Consider the following 19,797-nt stretch of genomic DNA (forward strand, 5'->3'; position numbering starts at 1 on the left):
TTTAATTTGCAGGAGAAATTCTGTTACATTCTTGTGTGACCTTTCTCCTTGGGAAACAGAATACCGACCAAAATTTTCTTGAAAAAATTTGTCCTCATGCACGCTGCTGTCTCGTGTTGGTACATTCTTGATAGTTTCACTGTTGTTTTTTCTCCTTTTAAATTGTATCAGTGGAAGTCCTTATACCTGAGAGGGTCTATTTAGATGGTCTGTTAAACTGATTTGCACCAACTGAAAATCTAGATCCAAATGGATGGTATATTTAATTTGGAAGAAAACGCATCTCTTCTTTCTAGAAAGAAAACAAAACAAACAACCCAGCTGTTTTTCTTACTTTATTTTGGTCCACGGACAGAAGTACAGCAGCCCTGAGTCATCACCCATTGCCCTCAGGCTACTGTTCCTAGTTGACAGGTCAGCCAAAAGCAACTGAATTAAAAGCTCCAAAGCAGCTCTTAGGAACCATATTTATTGTTCATAAAAAAAATTAGACAGTGTTTTTTGTTGGCAATTGCCTGCATTTCCAGTGTCATCTTTCATTTTTTATGTTTCCTTTGTTTCCAGTCTCTTACTCCCTGCATTGTCTTGCCAGGCATGAGGCAGTTTAACTCTCCCTTTCCTGCCCTCCCTAATTGCTGATTTGTGTCTCTTTCAATTGAGTTCTACTTCCTTGTCTCAGTCCCTTTCTATCCAATTTCCTTGTAACTAGTGACCTCCTTTAACACTGATTCCATCTAAATCCTAATAAAAAATTTGGGAGATTACACAGCCCATTTGGTTTTCTCCAAAGTCATGATTTATGTTTAAGTCATGGAGAAATAGCTCATCTATTCATAAAATCTGGTCCCACCAGCACAGCTTGCACCTGTTCCATTGCTGCTCGTGTGGTTTTGGCCCAGACAGCTCATCCTGCACACAGGAGTTTGTCTCATTTTACTGCACCCACCTTACACAGAGACAGGTTCGGATCCAGATTTCATACCAGGCCCTGTTCTTTGTGTGAAATTGTCAGCATTTTCTTTCATTGACTCCAAAGCTGTCAATATCAACAAGTTAAGGAGGTACATCTATGTACCAAGAGGTTCTGTAAGTGTTCACTGAGCCAGCCTAGGCTCACCATTTCCCAGGAAATGTGGGACCAGGTTACCCTGGCTTGTGGGGGGAAAAAAAGCCCAAACAAATCGAGGCAATCCTGAATGAGAGAATATCTGTTAAGATTGCAGCAATAGCAACATGTGCTTCTCTGCTGGACATCAGAAAGAGAATGAGCACCTTCAGTCGTGGTGAATTACCCACTGCTCCAGATCTGGGACTCCCTCTGTTTTCAGTGAGAGAACTTCCTCTCCAGGGATTAGAAAAAAACCAACCAAACAAAAAAACCCAACAACAACAAAAAACAAACCAGAAACCAACACATGCTTGTTTTCCTGCCAGGAGGTGATTCTTCCAGATTGTGCTTCATAGCACTTCTTGGGTTTGCCCATTAAATATTTACTTCTGGCACTTCCTGTTAGATGCACAGATGTAAATAAAGAGGGATTGTAACTGAAATCAGATGGTGATCTTTCTTCACTTTCTTCCTCTCTACATTCTCAAGACAAAAGCACAGATTCAGGTCAGCTGAAGTATTCACTAATTTGGGTGATTGTACTATTGGGGATTTTTTGCTTGCTAAGACACTTCCTCTGCAAGCATTTTTCTTTTACAATAAAAGGAAATAAAAATCAAGGTTGGTTTCAGGCTTTTCTAAATGAAACAGTCTATTTATGATGACACTGCAATTAGCCTTTCTCTCAGAATTATCAATTAAAGTGTATGTTTGGCTCTCTTTCCATAGTTCTGGCTTTACTTTTCTGTTGATCCATCCATCTGCCTGTAGTGCATCTCAAAAGATGCTGTCTACTAAGTGTTATTATATAATTTTGCCTTTATTTTATTTTTAGATATTAAAAATGGTTTCAGTCTATTCTGGGGAGCCTAATCTTGTTAAAATCTGACTTCAGAGGTCCCCAAGGTACATTGAGAGAAGCAAAAAAAAACCCACAACCTTTTTATGTCTCACATCTGTTGATGTCCAGTGAAGGAAAACTGCTTCAGAAAGGAGGGTACTTTTGATGTTAGGTGCAGTGAAGATTACCTTATCAGCTTCTTCCTTTCTTGGCATCTCCAGTCCTCTGTCTCAGTGCTGGGCACATCTGAGGTCAGCAGGAGTTAGGCACAAAGGAGCTGGGAACTCTGGTGAAGGGAAAATCTTCCGTCTTTATCCAGAGCAGCCAAGATCAGGCAGCTTCAGTGCTTGCTTGCTCCATGTGATGTCCTAACAGTTCACTTCAGAAATTATAGGACTTGATTTAGGCATGAGAATTTACCTTTAAATGTCTGGGCAGCTCATCTGAAATTGCCAGCAGGGGTAGATCCACAAGGGTACAGCCCATGCCTTTCCTGTGGGAGCTGTTGCTTGAGGAGGTCTGTTTCTCATACCATGAGCAGGGACAGGGATTGAATCTATGGACCAGAGGCAGGTGAGTTGTTATCTTGTGGCCCTCAATTCATTCTGTTGACCTGGCAGGAATGAGCAGTATTAAATTGCATAAAAAGCACAATTATCAACAATACAAGGAATGATAAGGCAAAAGCAATGCAGTTTGACTAGAGAGCACTGTATAAATGTAAAAACCCTTTTAAAGAACTCCTGTACAAGGTTATCCAGGCAGTGTACACTGCATTTATAAGTTACTGTGTATTTAAAAAATTAATGAAAGATATAATTATAGCAGCATTACCAATGATCATTTCTAAAAGGACTCCATCATGAAACTGTAAGCATTTCAGAATTGATTTCCATGTTTCTAATAGTTTTTCTGCAAATTAATGACATCCAGCCCTGGCAATAAAAGCCTTTCTTTGTTTCTCCAAAGAAAGGACTGGGAAGCATTTTCTATTTTCTTAGCAATGATTTTGCTGTAAGCTATGCATAGAGCCAGTTGAGAAGTGCTGTCCTATTAGGTAAGAATTTGTGTGGAGTTGTAACTGCTTACTCAGAGGGATAGAAATCTATGCAGTCTAAAGCCAGCAAATTACCATTCTATGTCTTAGGTTGGAGAACTTTTGTTAAATTGAGCTTAGTCAGAAGGCTGACTCTATCTGAATACCATCTGGACTCTTGTATTTATTGCTTCTCAAGGACTTCCACATCAGACTGCTTATATGGAAAAATCAAAATATACCTCCTCTGTTGGCTTCTCAAAGCTGGACCTTGAAAACCCAGCTCTCTTGTTTTCTATGTTTGCAACAAGCAATTAAAAGCTTTCAGTTAGACCATGATAGACAAAGTTATTGAGTCTAGAATTTACATTACCTCATTTCCTTTCTCTCTGTATTTGCTTGATAGTTTAGCTATGTTTATTAAAAAAATCCACTTCCCTTATTTAGTGACCAAGGTAAATGAGAAACGAAGGCACATGGGAATCAGGTAAATTGAATGAGATACTGTCTTCAAAGCCATGTGAGGACTCACCAGATAAGTAGGGAAAAATAAGGTTCCATCAACCTCTTTTTCCATCTCTTTCCTTGGAACTTTTGTTTCCTTGCACTTGATATAGGAACTGGAGCATCTAGTGCCAATAACTTACTGACAGCTGGACACTGTAAGTTTTAAAATGTTGTATCTCTTTGCTGTCTGCCCAACCCTCTATTGGACCAGGCCACCTCAAAACAGGTATGGGGGGAGAGGTCATGTGCAGGCACCTTGGCCAGTATGCAAAAACATCCAGTGATGTCATTCATAAAACTGAGAGTGGAGCTCAGCTGCAGTGCCTGGATTTGTTCAGTCAGGGTTTGTGCCCTGTTATTGTTTGTTTAGCTCATTTTACATTCACAAACAATGAAGGTTTTAATCACTTGCCAAAGAGAACTGCTTGACAGAACCTTGGAACCCCAGAGATCACATAGCACTCTCCTCCACTCCTTGTATTTGCTTACAGAAACTGATAGAAGTTTCAAATGCCCAACAAAGTCATTTTGAACTCTCACATGACATTCATGACCTGGGCCAATGAAGTCATGTTTAGGTGGCATTTGGCATTGGTGAGCAGTGCTCACAGGGTGCAGGTGCTTGTTGTCTTCTCTGCTGCTCTTATATCAGTGTCTCTTCCACAGTCATTGATTAGCCTTAAGGAGCTTTTTAGGAAGGAGATGGTGGAGTGGAGAAGTCACTGCTTTAGGAATCGGGTGACCTAGAACCATCTCTGCAGCGCAGAGGAAAACATCTCTCTGTTCACATTCCTCTAATTACATTTAGTGTAGTATTGTTTCCATCTAAATTATAGCAATTATACACAAAGATCTTCTTTGAAATCATTTAATTAAAGAGTATCTAATGTTCTGTGCTTTTGGAATGCTAATATGTTGCCTTCCTCTTAGAAAACCTTGGGTTTTTCTCATTAATTATCATGGAAGAATTTCAATGTCAGAAGGCATTTTTTAAAAGCTTTTTAAAATAGATTTAAAAATCAAGTAACTCTGGTGATTTTTGTAAACCACAAAGAAACCTTTTGCTCTCCTGAAAGCCAGCTAGCTAAGGGACAATCTGAGGAGCAAGATTTTCCTTTAAGATGCATTGATTTGCAAAGTGTTGGATTTCTCCAGCCCTGTTGTCTTCTGTGTTTATGCCAGTGTTTCTGTTTGGTCATGTTCTCTCTTCCTTTTGCTGTGTTTCCTGTGTAATAAGCACCAAATCCTGTACTGGTATAAATCTGCAGGATTAGTGATTTCTGCCTGCTGCATTGCTGCTTTGCAAGGACAGATGTTTCAGCCATGCAGCACAAAGAAGGTGTATGACACAGTTGTAATGTGACGGCTGATGGGATGTACCCAGTGGCAAGGGAAAGTGGGGAGGGGAACTGTGGTTAGAATTCCTATTGAGAACAGTTTTGGAGGCTTTCTACATCGCCCCACCATTCTCCTTCCCATTCCTCCCTTCTCCCTCCTGCTCCCAGTGAGTGCTCTGGCACCCCATAGTGCCTTGGTTTCTGTGGGTTTATCTTGGTCCAGGGTGTGCCTTCTGTGCTGAGGAACAGGAATTGCAGCTTCTCCTGCAGCTTGGCCCAAATGCTGTGGTGTTTCACTAATGCCCTACACTTGGGACTACTCTAAGAATGGTTCTGGACAGCCAGCAACAATCTACCTAATAAATCCATTCTACCAGACAAGTCCTTCCCCACTTGCTCGGTTCTAACCTGAGCCACTTGTTCATGACAGAATTTGGCACAGGTCCTTGTATTGTATCCTTCCTGCTTGTCTGCTTTGTGGAGCTTCTCTGTGAGGCAGAACTTGGATGGATACAGGTGTGCACAGCAAACCCACCACTCCAGACTCTCAGATATCACCCACCCACCCTTCCCTCCCTGATCCCCATGAGCTGAGACCGGTCTGCAGGGGAGAGCATGATTGATTCCTGGGTGGCTGTTGTTTCATGGAGAGCAGCACAATGCAGAGCAGCTTCAGTGCAGACTGCAGAAGGACTGAGGGGAGAGCAAACCCAACAACTCTGTGTGATTACACTGTAAACCAAGATGAACCAGCGTAAATAATTGCAGCACACTGGGGACACAGCAGGATCTGAATTACACTCTGTGTGGGGAAGTTTTATCTTCTGCTTCTCTTCTAATTTCACAGTAAAGTTTGTAAATCTTGTCTTTCTCCTTCTTTCTTTGTTAGTCCAGAATAATTAGAACAACAAAAATTTTAATCTCATGAGTGGCTTGGGTAAAAATGTAGATTAGTGAAATACTTGGAATAATGAAAAAATAAAATTCTCTGTCCTCTAAACATCGCAATAAATGTGATTAGACTTGGGTTCCATTTTGCTGGATGCTGGGGTGAAGGGAAGACCTTCCAACACAAGCTGTGTACGAGGTGTTAGGAAAAGGCTAAACACTCCTGGGATCTTGCAAGAACAGGAAATTATTATTAATGACTGAATACCATTTGCTGGCATTAAGCTTCCAAGACTGTTATCAGTTTCTGCAGCTGAGATTCATGAGATGTTATTTGCTGAATGGAAGTATGAGTCTGGCTGACCCTGGCTCTTCTCTTTTTGTCTCCCACACTCAGAGTTTTTGGGCACTTCAGTCTCCGTTCTGAGTGGCAGCTGGTCAAGGTGGATTACAAGTCTCTCTTCAGCCGCAGGTGTACCAAGGACGACTACCAGACGTGGCATCTGCACAATCAGGTATCCCCACTCTCCAGGAGGGAGTTGATGTGGCTTCCTTTTCCCCTGCCCTGTGTTGCCAGGTGGGAGTGCAGTTGTTCTTTACAGCAAAGCATATGCATTTTTTTTGTATCCCTTGAAGAATATGCATGAATAAACATGGGCATCTATGGGCAAGTTCAGGAGATTACCTTCTATTTTTAAGAAAATAATCCATTGCACCAGCTGGGTCTTTTTGGCCTCAAAGCTTAGGGCCATGTAAAACTATACCTTAAGATTGAATTGTAGATGACACTGAATTCTTTGTAGCTCTGTCACTGACTCATGAAAATAATTTTGTTTCAGTTTGCCTCTTCCCCTACTCAAAAATGAAAATAAAAACATTTATTCATCCTGTAGATCCTGTAGGTATCTGTAAAACTCTTGAATATCTGTAAAACCCTTGAATCTGAAAAGCTGTTGAATAAAAAGCACCAGAGAAAACCACATTATTTCATTCTACTCAAGGATACATGCTTTGCTTTTCATACTCTGTCTTATTTTCATGCTGGAAATATCTAGGTCCTGAAGCAACTATAACTGAGAGGTCAGTAACCTCTGCAGATTATGTATGAGTTACTGGCTACCAGTATAAGTCCCACACCCTGCAGGGTAACAGAACTAGAGCCAGAACCATTGGCAGTGTGACATTCCTGAATGAAATCCATGAATGAGAAATGAACATTAATTTGGCAAAGATAAGGGAATTGAAGTCATATAATTGAATAAATGAAAATAATTTAAATGAAAGAAAATGTATGACATGTAACCATGCAGCAATCTTGGGAACCACTGTTAATAGGGAAGAGAAGTATTTCAATTAGCTATTGTCTTCTTTCTTCTATGCAGACAAATTATTTCAGCAAATTAGAAAATTCTGTTTATAGCAACTCACCTGGATATTAAATGTTTCTTTTAGATTAGCTACTCCCAGTAGTGTTTTTGAAAACCATTGCATTCAAAAAGCCCAGTGAAACACACCATCACAATTGTCTGTAACAAAGCCAACTCTATCTCAGAAAGAGCAAAGGAGTTGAGCTCTGTGTTCCACACCTGGATTTTGTCCCCAGGCCTGGGCACTTGCTTTTGCAGCAGATTTTATCTGACATATGGAAGAAACCCTGACCTACACCCACATTGTGTTTTCAGGATAATTCATAGGATTAGACATTGGTGGATGCCTTCTGAAACGTGACATAAGTGGGTGTGATGGCTTGGGCATCCAGGCATTTTAGGCACATTGCCATTGGCATCCCAACTCAGTGCTGAGCACACTGTGCTCATGAGTCCTCCCACAGAGACTTTTGATTTCTCAAAGCCACAAAAGAGAGCAAGGCTCTAACTCCCCACCCTCCCAGTGATAAATGCTCGTTTTCATTGCCTTTTGTGTCTTTTGAAAATGTGCTCCATTTAAGACCCAGCTGCCACTACAAGTGTGTTTCTCCTCTTGTTCCTTGGCCAATGAAGGGGGAGCCTTGTGTCATGGGAGAGAGGAAGATCTATAAAAAACGCAGGCCTGGAGCCCAGTGTTCCCTAGGTCGGGACTATTCCCAAACTGTGGTGTCTGAGCCGTGTGTCTGTGGCCAAGGAGACTTTGAGTGGTGAGTATGTGACTCTGGGGGCTTGGGCAGGGCTGTGGTTTTGTCCTGAAACACTACACAGACAGAAAACCTTGCAGAGGAGCTGGGTCTCGTGCAGCTTTATGGCTGTGATCATACCATAGAGCTGAAGTGTGGCCCCCAAACCTGCTGAGTGAAGGAGGCTTGCCTTTCATCTGCAGGAAATATTTGTTCACCTCCATGAGAAATCCAAGCCTGAAATTCAGAAGCAAAATAATTGCAAGTATTGATGGATGTTTTATGTCTGTCATTCCAGAATAGTGACAACTAGGACTTCTCTGGTCCAAAATACATTCCTTTCAGAAGGAGGGTATTCCTCTGTCCTCACTCCCAAGGTCATTGACTTCCTAGGGGGCAAGCCAGCAAAACATGCACATTTTTATCATTATTCCTCTGAATTGCTGGGAACAGTTTATTGCTTCTTAACAGCATTTTATTGAAAAATTTCTGAAAGTGCTTCTGTGACATGACTGTACAGCCCACCCTTGTCAGATATAACAACTTGTTTTGCATAAATATTGGTGTTTCTAATTTAATGGGACCATAATTTTCAAATTGCTTTAAGGTCACTTTGAAAGCAGCTTAAAAATAAAGCAGGGAAAAAAATTAGACACTGCTTGCTATTGCTTGACAATCGGATATTGGAGATGGGAGAATGTATGTCAGGATCTCTGCAAAAGGAATTCCTACATGGCACCTGTGATAGGCAATATTTCTAAGACTTAAGACTGTCAGAATCTGTGATGTTTGAGCTTAAATGATCAGAATGTCATTTAAATGGAATTCAAAATACCCTGAAAGCTGATCAGCTGAGAAAACATCTTAATCTTTATAGTAGGTTATTCAGGATCAGTGTCAGGACTGATGTTATTCCTGAACACTTCACCTACCTTCAAATACTTTCTAAAGAGATGTGAGGCATGAAATCTGTACATTTGTTTGGACTTAGGCTCACAGTTGAGACTCACAGACTCTTTTAGAGCATGAACATAGTGAAATGCAGCAAAATTAAGAAAAAATATTGACCAAAATATTTTATTTAATATTGTAGTAGTTTTTCTTTAAGAGAGAGTCAGGGATATAGAACAGAGATTTTCATCTGATCTGGATGGCTGTTTAATTTGTTCCTAATGTCAAGATTACATCTGAGACTCCATATCTTGACTCATGAGATCTTTCCTCTTTGTTCTCATGATGGGAACTTTCAGGACAAGCTATCTCACCTTGCAGTATCTACCCTTGGCACTTGCATAGGCCTCTGGGGGAGTCTCCAGAGATGCTTGTGAATTTGTTTGGGTTTTTTTCCTTACACTGTCTTTACCTCACCCACTTTATATTTCATGGTGAAGTTTTGGGTTTTTTTCCAAGCAGTATGTGGAAAACTGTGGTAGCTGAATTGACCTTAAATGCTGCCTTGCAAAGGGTCTGTCTCAGAATGTACCTTGACAGGTTCCTTGTCTGCATTCAGTATCATTTTTGCTTAACTTTCCCCCTAATATGAGAGGATTTTGCCATTAAACTTGTCAGTCCTGCGGAGGAAATGCAATTAGAGGACAACAAGCTGGCTTTTGTTTCAGACCCTGCACTGCCAACAGGATTGTTAACTGCCTTCCAGTTGCAAAATTGTTGTAGCTGGTGATGGAGAGTCAGAAGAAACTTTATGGTGACTTTTGATGCTGCTCAGCAGGGCTGACTGGAATAATGTGTGAGAGACAGTTCCATTTGAAGAAGATACTGGCAGTGCTGGAAATGGGACACTGATTATTTTAAAAGTGATTTTTCAGAGAGGAAGGGTGGACTCATCTGCTCTGATTTGTGACTTCTAGAGGATGAGACAGTTGCTTAGTCAGTGGCAAGACACAAGTTGTTCCACAATATATTCTAGATTAATCTGCCTTCCTTGGGATGTCAGTGTGAGGAGGGGAGATGCTGACAAGTGCCTTTGCTCACTAAAAGGTGGACAGGACAGGTGAAAGGACAGCTCCTACTTTCACTTGATGCTCTTTCAAGACAAAATGTTTCCTTTTCAAGGAAAAAGGTCCACTCAGCCTCCTCTATCTGGGCTCACAGTTGCCAGTTGTTCTTGAAAGCACTGACTGGTCTGCAGCTTGGGCCCTCTGTGTCCTCAGAAGGAAGGTTTGGAGCTGGTTCTGGACTTGGAACACCCCATGCCACTTGCTGTGATGACACCTGCCCTTGATAGCTTTGGGGACAGGACAAATAAGTGCAGGAGCCTCCAGCACACGCTGTGAGGGATCTGCTGCCTCCCATTTGGTCACAGTGCCCTTGCCCCTGTCTGCCTCATGGTTGCAGTGCTGCTCCCTGCACTTAGGTATGAGGCTGATCTAAAATTCAGGGGCATAAATCACAATTATGCCCCAGTTCAACAAATCCTTATGAGTCAAGATCAGGGGTGACTCCTGCCAGCCCTGGCAGATATTTCCAGAAGCAAATCCTGGCCTTTCTCTAACAGAGAGAATGGCAGAGGGATCTCATAAGTGATATTAAAGTGCTTGCTGAGCTTTCTTTTCCCTCCTCCTGCTTCTTTATTTACTCTGTCAAGATAGCTTTCCTGAGAAAGACAGCACAGCAGCTGGACTTGATTATTTCCTTAACTTATGCAAACCCTGGGGCTTATGAGAGAGAAGGTGGGCAGCATGTGAAGTTTTAATATACATTTACCAGAAGTTAATGAACAAGCACAGAACCTTGAGGGCACACAGCAATGTTGTCTTTAATTTTATTAAATATTTATGGAGCTCTTTTCTTCTTTGGGGCAAAGTACAGATCCTCCTGAATATTTTTAATTACAAAGTCCCTGCCAGGCATTTTTGACTGTGCAGGTCGGACCCACTGAGAATGATTAAATTGAATGTTGAGAGAAAGAGCATTAGGGAATCTCCAAACCATTTAAAGTAGCTTACAGAATTTTTGCCCTCCAAAAAAAGAACAGTAGCAGCCTGGGTCATTGGGGACATAGCACAATTTTGTCTCACCAAAGCTCTTCCTAGAGACTTTCTGTTGGCAGTTCAGGCTCTGAACAGGGGAAGGATAAAACTCAGATTGTCCTAAAGGACACAGAATACTTTCAAGACAGTGGCTTCTGTAGTGTCTATGTTTTCACACAGAGGTTTAGCATGTTGGCATTTGTTAACTTGCTGCAGGCAAAAATCCAGAATCTCTTTTTATTTATCCTTTGAATCCAGCCTGTCAATAAAGACTGCACATAGAAACCTGATCCAGACCCTATTAAAACTTATGGAAAGCTTTGGATTAATCCTATTGCTTCATCATTGTATTGGCACACAAAGGCAGCTGTAAAAAGTAGTTTTGGATGTGGCAGTGTACACTTCCACTCTTAGGTGGTCCAAGGAAAAATGAATACCCTGGATTGCCTTCCCTATGTGGCACAATACCATGTAATCCTTAGACTATGAAGTTGGCTGTGTTTTTGTTTAGTGTTGGAAAAACATCAGCTGCTTTTTTTCTCTCAGGCAAATCACAGCTCAGTCAGGGAGCCCATTAACATACATAAATATACATACTGTGGCTAGTTGTTCAGGAAGTGCTCCTAGTGTTTTATATTCCTAGCCACTGTTGTGAAAAGGTGACATTAGATCTTAGAATTAGCCTGGTTCATTCTAAAAGCAAAGACTGCAAAAAGCAAACAAACCAAAAGAACCCAAAAAGGGAAATTTAAGTTAGAGATTAATAGGAAAATAAATGAACAATACAATATTCTTTCTGAATCTCTGTCACGTTTTATTGCCAAATGAAGCACAAGTCCTCCAGTGCTCTGTGAGGTTGGTAGTTCTGCTGTTGTTGGGATCAAATGCCTTCAGTGAATTGTGTTCCTGCCTCTCAGACTAGTCCAGCACTTTGTCTCTGGATGAGCCCAATCCATGATGTTGTGCCATCCCAGCAGAGAACCACCCATACACACCTGCTTTGGGGACATCACCTAAAACTCTGAGCTAACTCTAGTGGAGGGCACAGTGATGGACTCATGACTTGTCTCCACAGTGACTATGGATATGAGAGGCACAGCAACAACCAGTGCATCCCAGCCTTCTGGTTCAGCCCATCCTCCCTGTCCAAGGATTGCAACGTTGGTCAGAACTACTGGAACAGCACTGGGTGAGAGCATCTTGCAATCTGTCTGGTTTTGGTGACTGCAGTAGACAAGAGAACATGGAACCTGCTCTTTTTTTCTCTGCATCCTATTATGCTCTTTTTCAGTCTTATCCATGAGGTGATGTTTGCAACAGCATCTGTATGGGAAATTGCCTTGTTCCTCAGAGAGAGGGAGAAGCACATTAACATAAGTGACACGTAGATACTGCATTGCTAGCAAGTGATGTGGGATCCCTAGAGCCTAGACTTGGAGCTCCCCTTCGCTGCAAAATTAAAACACAAATCAAAAAGGTCTGTCTGAGAGACAGCTGAACATTTAAAAGGACAGGTTTGAGGTATTTCACATTGTATTTTATTGAACCTCTTACTATCTTACAGCTCCTATTTATATCAGCTTCTAGGAAGGCTCAAATGAGCAATTTTTAGCCTCTTTTGTGTTTCCTTCCTCTGCCATTTTCACTTTGTACATACAAATGCCTTGCAATTCAGACAAGCTTCATGTGCTGATTTCTCCTGGTCTAACCCAGAACAGATGGCAAGTGTTGGTTTATTATGGCAGCATCACTTTGCAAATGCTCTACTATCATGCAGGAAATGCTGTGAGACTTGAATTTCACTGGCTGGTGCAGAATTCCTTCTAGGACAGGGCAGGCCCTGCAAATTTTGTAGGGGTGATTCTGGGTCATGTGTCCTGCCTGCTCGATGGCTATGGCAGGAACCAGCTCTGTTCCTGGCTGGTTGGTGCAGGTGGCTCGATGAAGTAAGGCTGCTGGGAGTCTAGAGGCATTTGACCTCAGAGACCCCCTTTCAGCTGAAAAGTTACTTTAAATATGGGATGTAATTACAGGAGCCCTGGTCAGTATGACTGCTTGTAGCCTTCTTGACTGAGATCAACAAGAATATAGTTGGGGTTTGTATGAAATTAATAGAAAGGGTTAACCACCCTCAACAGCACCAGGAATAGTCTTGCTGTTTAGCCAACCTCTTCCAAGAAGAGCCAAGAGAAAAACCCGTATCTCAAATCATTTTAAAACTGAACTGGGCAAAGCCCTTGGCATATTTTTTCAAGTGCCCTCTAGCCCAATAGAGGCAGACAAAACCTAATTAATGGTATAACTAAAAAGCTGTGATGCAGGATGCAAGCCTGCAGATGTTGAGTTGAAGGAATTCTCTGCTTTTTAGTAGGGCAGAATATTTCACCTCCACAATGTGTCTCTTCTCAGTGATGCTGCCGAGAATCTCTGGAGAAAGTTGAATTGGGATTGGTTTGGCTTTCTCCTACTTAATGAAGCATTGGGTTTCTTTGAGTCTTCCTTTCAATGAGGGGATCATGCAGGCAGTCAGCCTTTGAAAAAACACATGCATTAATGTGGAGAGACAAAACAAAAACAAAACAAAGGAGCTTTTCTGCCCACTGTCTGAGCCTGATGTCCTCTTGTTACCGTTGCTCAGGTACCGAAGGATTGTGTCTAACAACTGCACAGATGGCTTGAGAGAAAAGTACATGGCCAGGATGGAGAAATGCCCTGGAAAAGCACCTCGAGGATTGCACATCCTCACCTCGGATGGGAAGCTGGTCCTGGAGCAGGGGCACAATGCCACCTTCATCATCCTCATGGAAGAGGTGTGTCAGTGGTCTCAGGAAACCTTTCTCTCTGTGGCAAGACTGGCATTCTTTTCCTTCACTTTTTAGGTTGCTGAGAGGGAAATAGCAATCAAGGGGGATCATGAATTGGTGAATGACCCTGAGACTTATGAGACTTAAAGAATTTAAGAGAATTGAAGGCTATAGTGACACATACAAGCAGGTCATATTGGGTCACACCAAAAGTGTTGGGTTATCTTGTCTATCAGTGATGGTGTTAATGCTGAAGAAAGATAGATCTGTGAAAAAATTTATTTCTCCACTCACTTCTTACTGCCTCAACTAAACTGCAGTTTATGGAGTTTATGAGGCAAAAGTGGTGTTTCTGTGATCAACAATTCTGTTTCTGGGATGCAAAGCTTTTCTGGGAAAGGTAAGAACAGTGGAGAACATGTTCACACTCATGGAACAATGAGGGGCATTGTTATTTTGCAGTAAGAATTGAGTCTCCTCAAAGCACCTCTAGCCCCCAGCCCTTATCTATTGTATTTATCTATTGGTACAGTTCCCTCTATGGCCAACAGTAGCATTAGTGACACCAGACCATGCTGCTGCCAAAAGCATCAAAATGTTGAGGCTCTTCTGGCCAGGGACTGAGGTGGTGCTGGAGAAGCACAACTGTTTCTTGTCACATTTTCTGTCCTGTGTATGTTATTTTGGAGACAGCTGGAGACGGCCAAGGCAGACCACCCACAGACAGACACATTCTCACACTAAATTAACTTCTTATATAGTAGCTAAGTATTTCACTGGGACCACACTAATCTGACAGGGCCTCTTTACTACTTCCTCAGAGGTTCATGCATGCTCTGCTTTTATACAAGGGGGATTTCTTGTCTACTTGCTGCTTCTTTTTTATTCTGCAGACTTGACATGGTGAGACAATTTGTGTAGACACTATGAGTGGGAGTTCAAAAAAGAACAGATATAATCTAAAAATTAGGAATCAGCTAGTAATTTATTAAGGAACTCAAGTGGAACTGCTGCATATGAAGAATGATAAACAGATGGGGAATAAGGCAGCAGTCAGGGTAGCTGAAGAGTGGAATCTTTGCAAGGATTTAGAGATTGAAGAGGCAGCTGAATAAATATGTGAGGGTGTTCACTCTCATGTCTGTTGTTGAAAAATAATGGTAGTTAGAAAAACATTTCATTTAAACAGCCTTTCTTTCTCCTAAAGAAAGAGGATCTTTGGAACATGTCTCTGTAGGTGAACAGCTTATTCCACAGAAAGTTGTGTGTTGAGTTTGTTTCTTAAATAATAGACTCTAAAGAAGAAAAGAAAAGAAAAAGAAGACTGAGATTTTGGAGAAAGGTATTCCAGTCTTTTAGCGTGACCCTGAGAAGAATTGTGGCCAAAGATTTCCTTATGACTTCGAATAAATAATTTCTTTAGAGGTCTTAATAATTGCTTACCTTGTTGCCGTATAGATTCATTCCTGGCTTCCTCCACCTTCTCTGGTCAGTCTGTTTACTGGTGGTGTTTTGTGCCTAGGTTTACACTTCCTTTCTGAGCCAAGCAGCAGCCTGGCCAGCCCTCCTATGGGCACATCTGTGTGGTCTCCATCAGCTGGGTCAGACTCACCCTGATGAGCCTGCAGTTCTTCCCTGCCTTCTACTACACACCCTCAAAATATGGAGATCACTGACCTTTAGGCTGTCAGTGGTAAATGAAGACTTCATCATACTTAATTGAAACCTGAATTTCTCAGGATTTATAGAATTAACTTTAGTGGGATTCTTCACAGTGATATTTGGAATACATGTGTAGCAATGACTACGGACCAAGAAATGCAGAATGACTGATGGTTTTTCTGTGTTTTCAGGAATATGGGGCTGAACTGTGATTTGGACTAGTCATGCAAGAGAACATGAGGAGATAACCTTTTTAGACTTTTTAATTATGAATTTGTTTTGATCACAAAGAAATATTAGACTGCCAAATAGCTGTTGTGGAGTTGTGCTCTTGACCACATTTGTTCGCAGATTCCCATATTCAGAGCCAGTGTTTGTGACAACCCATACCTTGTTCCCTTTCAGTTATTTATGGGGCTTAAAGCAACAAAACATGCCTCTTGAATGTAAATGGAGAGCAATGATTTCTTTTTCCTTTTGAAATGCCTCCACTTACTTCTATTTCAATTTGTATTTACAAACTCCAGAATATCTGACATCTTTGTGTGGGACTAGCATGCTTAGTTTAGTATTTTATATACCTGATACAGAGGTATGGAAAGGAGAAGGAAAACATGATTAGTGTGATGGGCAGAAGACCCAGCTCATAATTGAATGAAAAGATCATCTGCTCTTGTTTAGTCATGAAAAATCTGTTCTTGTTTCTCTGTGTGAAACCATCTCATTTCAGATAGAATCATATTGGAGAAGCAAGAACAAAATGGAAAAGAGAATTGTCAGGCAAGGGAGATGAGCTGCCATGACTGGTGCAAGAGATTGCAGCCTGAGGTCATCGGTGATGAATCCAGCCCAGATCAAATTTTTATCCTTTGTTCAGTATCTTCTATATGAGATGGGCTTGGGGTCTTAGTACATTCCCTCGAGAAGTGGTTTTGAAAGGTTTAACAAGCTGTGGGAGCCTTTCTATCAAATAACTGAATATCTCAAGAGTGTAATTTTGCTCCTGCTAGAGAGTTTTTTAGAGTGACTTTAAAAACTCTGTCTAAAGGATGTTATTGACTACTCAATATTATAGGTACGTTTTAGTGTCACTACCACTTTAGTCCTTTCTGACTGCTCTTTGGTTTATACTGAATTTTTAATGTCCAAGTAGGGCAGAGGTGAAAACGGTGCTCTGATCAAGTCAATAGCCAAAACTGCCCTGGCTCTCATGGAATGGGAATGATGGAGCAAGGAAGGAGAGAGATCTAACATCTGTATTCAAATACCCATATTTCAAAAACTACATGCAATAATCCTGATTATATGAGTGTCTGAAGACCCCAAGTATATTCTCAAAGTAAATTTACAACTGAAAAATACCCTTCCTGCACTCTGATTTCTTTATGCAGGTATAGTCTATGAGGAGGGTAAATTCTGTGAGGACTGCTAGAGTCCTGATTTTCTACACATGGGACCTGCTTCATTGTGGTCTGGCTTCTTGTGTGTTCTCCCTGTGCATTTAAAGCTATAATGGGGTTTACGAGATGACTGTAAAATATTTCTGAATTACCCATTAAAAAAAAAAGTAAATTTATGAGCAGAGATTTTTTTTTTTTTTTTAATTTCAGATCACATCCTGAATATATCTAGGGACTGACTTCAGTTTGGGGCTAGGAATATCTCCAAAATGTGGTGGCATCTTCTTCACCCCCAATGAATACAGTGCAGATCTTTCATGAAAGGAAATTACTTGGCACAATACATCTTATATATATGCGGAAAGCTAAAGCTACAGAGATTTAATCTGAGTTGTAGTTTTATTTCAGTTTAGTGAAATCACTGCAGTGGGGTTTAGCTTTGTTTAAATTAGCCTTGTTTTGTGTTACATTAGTCAGCTGGGGGCAAGTATAAAATAAGACTCCAAGAAACTGAAATAACAGACACTTGTACAGTTCAACTACAGTGGTTTAAAGCATGATTTAAACTAAAATAGTGCAACTTTTGTCTCCAGACAATACCTGTGGTGCTTGAATTTCTTGTCTGTTTTTCCCTCCTTCATTTAATAACTGTCATTGACAGTAATCCTAGAAGAGATTTTCTCATCATCTCCTTCATTCTCCTGTGTATCCAGGCCCTGTCTCTGTGTTGACTGACATTGGACAAAAAAAAAAAATCTGTCAGTCCTCACCATGGGACTCAACCTGTATAAATTCCGTCATCCTGAAGCTGCATGTCTGGATGAAACTGGTCTTGTAAACTCTGTATAATCAGGGGTGGATATTTGCAAGAGATGATTCATGTCACCTGTTTCAGTTATTTTAGGATGAGATACTGGTCTTTTGCTGTCTGTGTCTTGCCACTTTGGGGAATGACAGAACAAAGCTCAGCTTTTTTTGAAAAGTTACTACTTTGTGTCTATCCTAATGAAATGGAACTAAGTGGGATGGAGGGTAATATAAATCCCTTTTATCAACCTTCTCTGTTGCAGGGTGATCTCCAAAGGACAAACATCCAGCTTGATTTTGGGGATGGCATTGCAGTGTCCTATGCCAATTTCAGCCCTGTGGAGGATGGCATCCGGCACGTGTACAAGAGTGCTGGAATCTTCCAGGTGACAGCATATGCAGAGAACAGCCTGGGCTCAGACACTGCTGTCCTCTTCCTGCACGTGGTCTGTGAGTATTTCCACCTGACAATCTGACACCTGACAGTGACAATCTGACCTCACTGAAAGTCCCTGCAGCTTCAGTGTAGTCCCTGTAGCTTCTAAGAGTAGATGCAAACCAACATACACGGGCAGCTCATGCTCTTCCAAAGGCCTGGGCTTCTAGACACTCTTCTGACTTTTAAATAGACTCCACTGAATGAATAAAGAGAAAGGCAAGGGTTGTTTTTTAACATGAGTATATTTGCAGTCCTCAGAGTTACGGAGAAAAGTTTGAAAATATCTGTTGGGCTTTCTGAAAGGGTCAGAGACCAAGCAGCACATGAAACAAAGTCCAAATGTGTGTTTTCAGTATGTGTCTCATTCCAAGAGGATTAGATTAAACTGCTAAATTTTGAGTCACTTATTCAGAATTTCAGAGTTTACAGTGGTAATTTGATGAAATAGAAGCATTATGATGAGTTTGCTTCCTGAGATATTAATATAATGAGGGCTAATGTGCTACTTTTGGCACTTCATGTGTTTTACATGCATCCGTGATATTTCTGTCCTGTTTCATAGATCAGTGCAATTTCTCTCCAGCTGACACATGAGCAAATTCAAATATAGAACTCTCAGTTAACTTCTCAAAGGAGACAGCAGAGAGGGTGAAATGCAGGATGAGACCAAAACCAGCCCAGTTATTTGATCTACTCATAGACTATTTGATCTTCTGTGTTCAGATGCACCCCATCGTTTTTGCCCCTAATGGTGATCGTAGCCATGTCTGCCTTCCCTCTTTACCTGTCAGAATGTCTTACATCCTGCCTTTTGCCTGAGCTTTTCTGCTGAGAGGAAGCACATTAGAAATTTCCAAACTCAAGAACTTTTTTCTCCATTTTAATTTCCAGCTCCCTGTGTGAAGGAATAAATGTTCCTTGAAGCTTTTATTATGCTCATAATTCCCTCAAAGTCAATCATGGCTGCACTTAACAACCTGTTATTAGAGCATTAACTGTTTTTTGCTTCACCTTGGGCCATTAGCTGACAAAAGTGATGGTTACCTGGTAATAACAACCAGATTTGTATGGATTATCTGATTTTTCTCAAAGGAACTACATTTTCATGGTGAGGATTTTAAAGCAGAATGCAGCAAGGGACAGTTCCTTGACCTGGTTTTGCTGCTCCACCCTTTTCTTCATCAACCTTTCAGAGCTCTCCTTTGACTTTTATAACAGTCTTAGGTGGCCAATTTATTATCATCATCTCTAGGGAAATATTTGGCAAGCACTTACATTCGTGCTAATGCTGAAATAAGATGACACCTCAGTACTAAACTTTTAATATATTTGGAAGTACTGGTCAATATAGGAGGTTTGACCTTGAAGTTCAAATGTACAGACAAATATGCCTGAGAATAATTTTTACTATACAATCACTCTGATATTGGGATCCTGTCCTAAAAAAAAAAGAGATAAAAGGCTCCTTGGCCTCAAGCAACATTAATTTTGTACCCTGCAGCTTTATTAGCAGTCAGTTAACTTTTCTTCTTTCTGGAATCCACCTATTTATCTGGAAGTTGCTTATTTTGATACTTAAAGGAAGCAGAGATATTAGTGTTTTTCCTCTTACTTGCACTGTCACAGAATATTTAGGGGAACCTGCTGTTCTTGCACACTCAGAGTGCTTCCTATGCTCAGAGTACAGGAGTGACTTGCTAGTAGAGACCTCTTGGGCAAAGGGGAAAAAAAAGATCAAGTTTTAAGGTGCCAAAAGCAAAAAATAGGGTTCTTTTGTGCTTGGAGCTCTATGTTCCAGTGATAAAAGAACAGCTCTTACTCTCCACAATCTTTGTAATCCAAGTAGATGGAGAACTGATTAATGTCCC

At 41.0% G+C, this 19,797-nt stretch overlaps 1 protein-coding gene across 3 annotated transcripts in view; it reads left to right on the forward strand.

Moving 5' to 3' along the window:
• SORCS3 (sortilin related VPS10 domain containing receptor 3) overlaps positions 1-19,797 on the forward strand; it is a 268,807-nt gene that overhangs the window by 225,787 nt on the left and 23,223 nt on the right. For all 3 annotated transcript variants that reach the window (XM_088169308.1, XM_088169310.1, XM_088169309.1), the window contains 5 exons: positions 6,115-6,232; positions 7,718-7,851; positions 11,893-12,006; positions 13,456-13,627; positions 17,754-17,940. In XM_088169308.1, the coding sequence (XP_088025434.1) occupies positions 6,115-6,232; positions 7,718-7,851; positions 11,893-12,006; positions 13,456-13,627; positions 17,754-17,940 (725 nt within the window). The remainder of the gene's footprint in view (positions 1-6,114; positions 6,233-7,717; positions 7,852-11,892; positions 12,007-13,455; positions 13,628-17,753; positions 17,941-19,797) is intronic.

Source organism: Sturnus vulgaris, chromosome 8, assembly GCF_052056855.1.
Source record: "Sturnus vulgaris isolate bStuVul1 chromosome 8, bStuVul1.hap1, whole genome shotgun sequence".
Taxonomy (NCBI): domain Eukaryota; kingdom Metazoa; phylum Chordata; class Aves; order Passeriformes; family Sturnidae; genus Sturnus; species Sturnus vulgaris.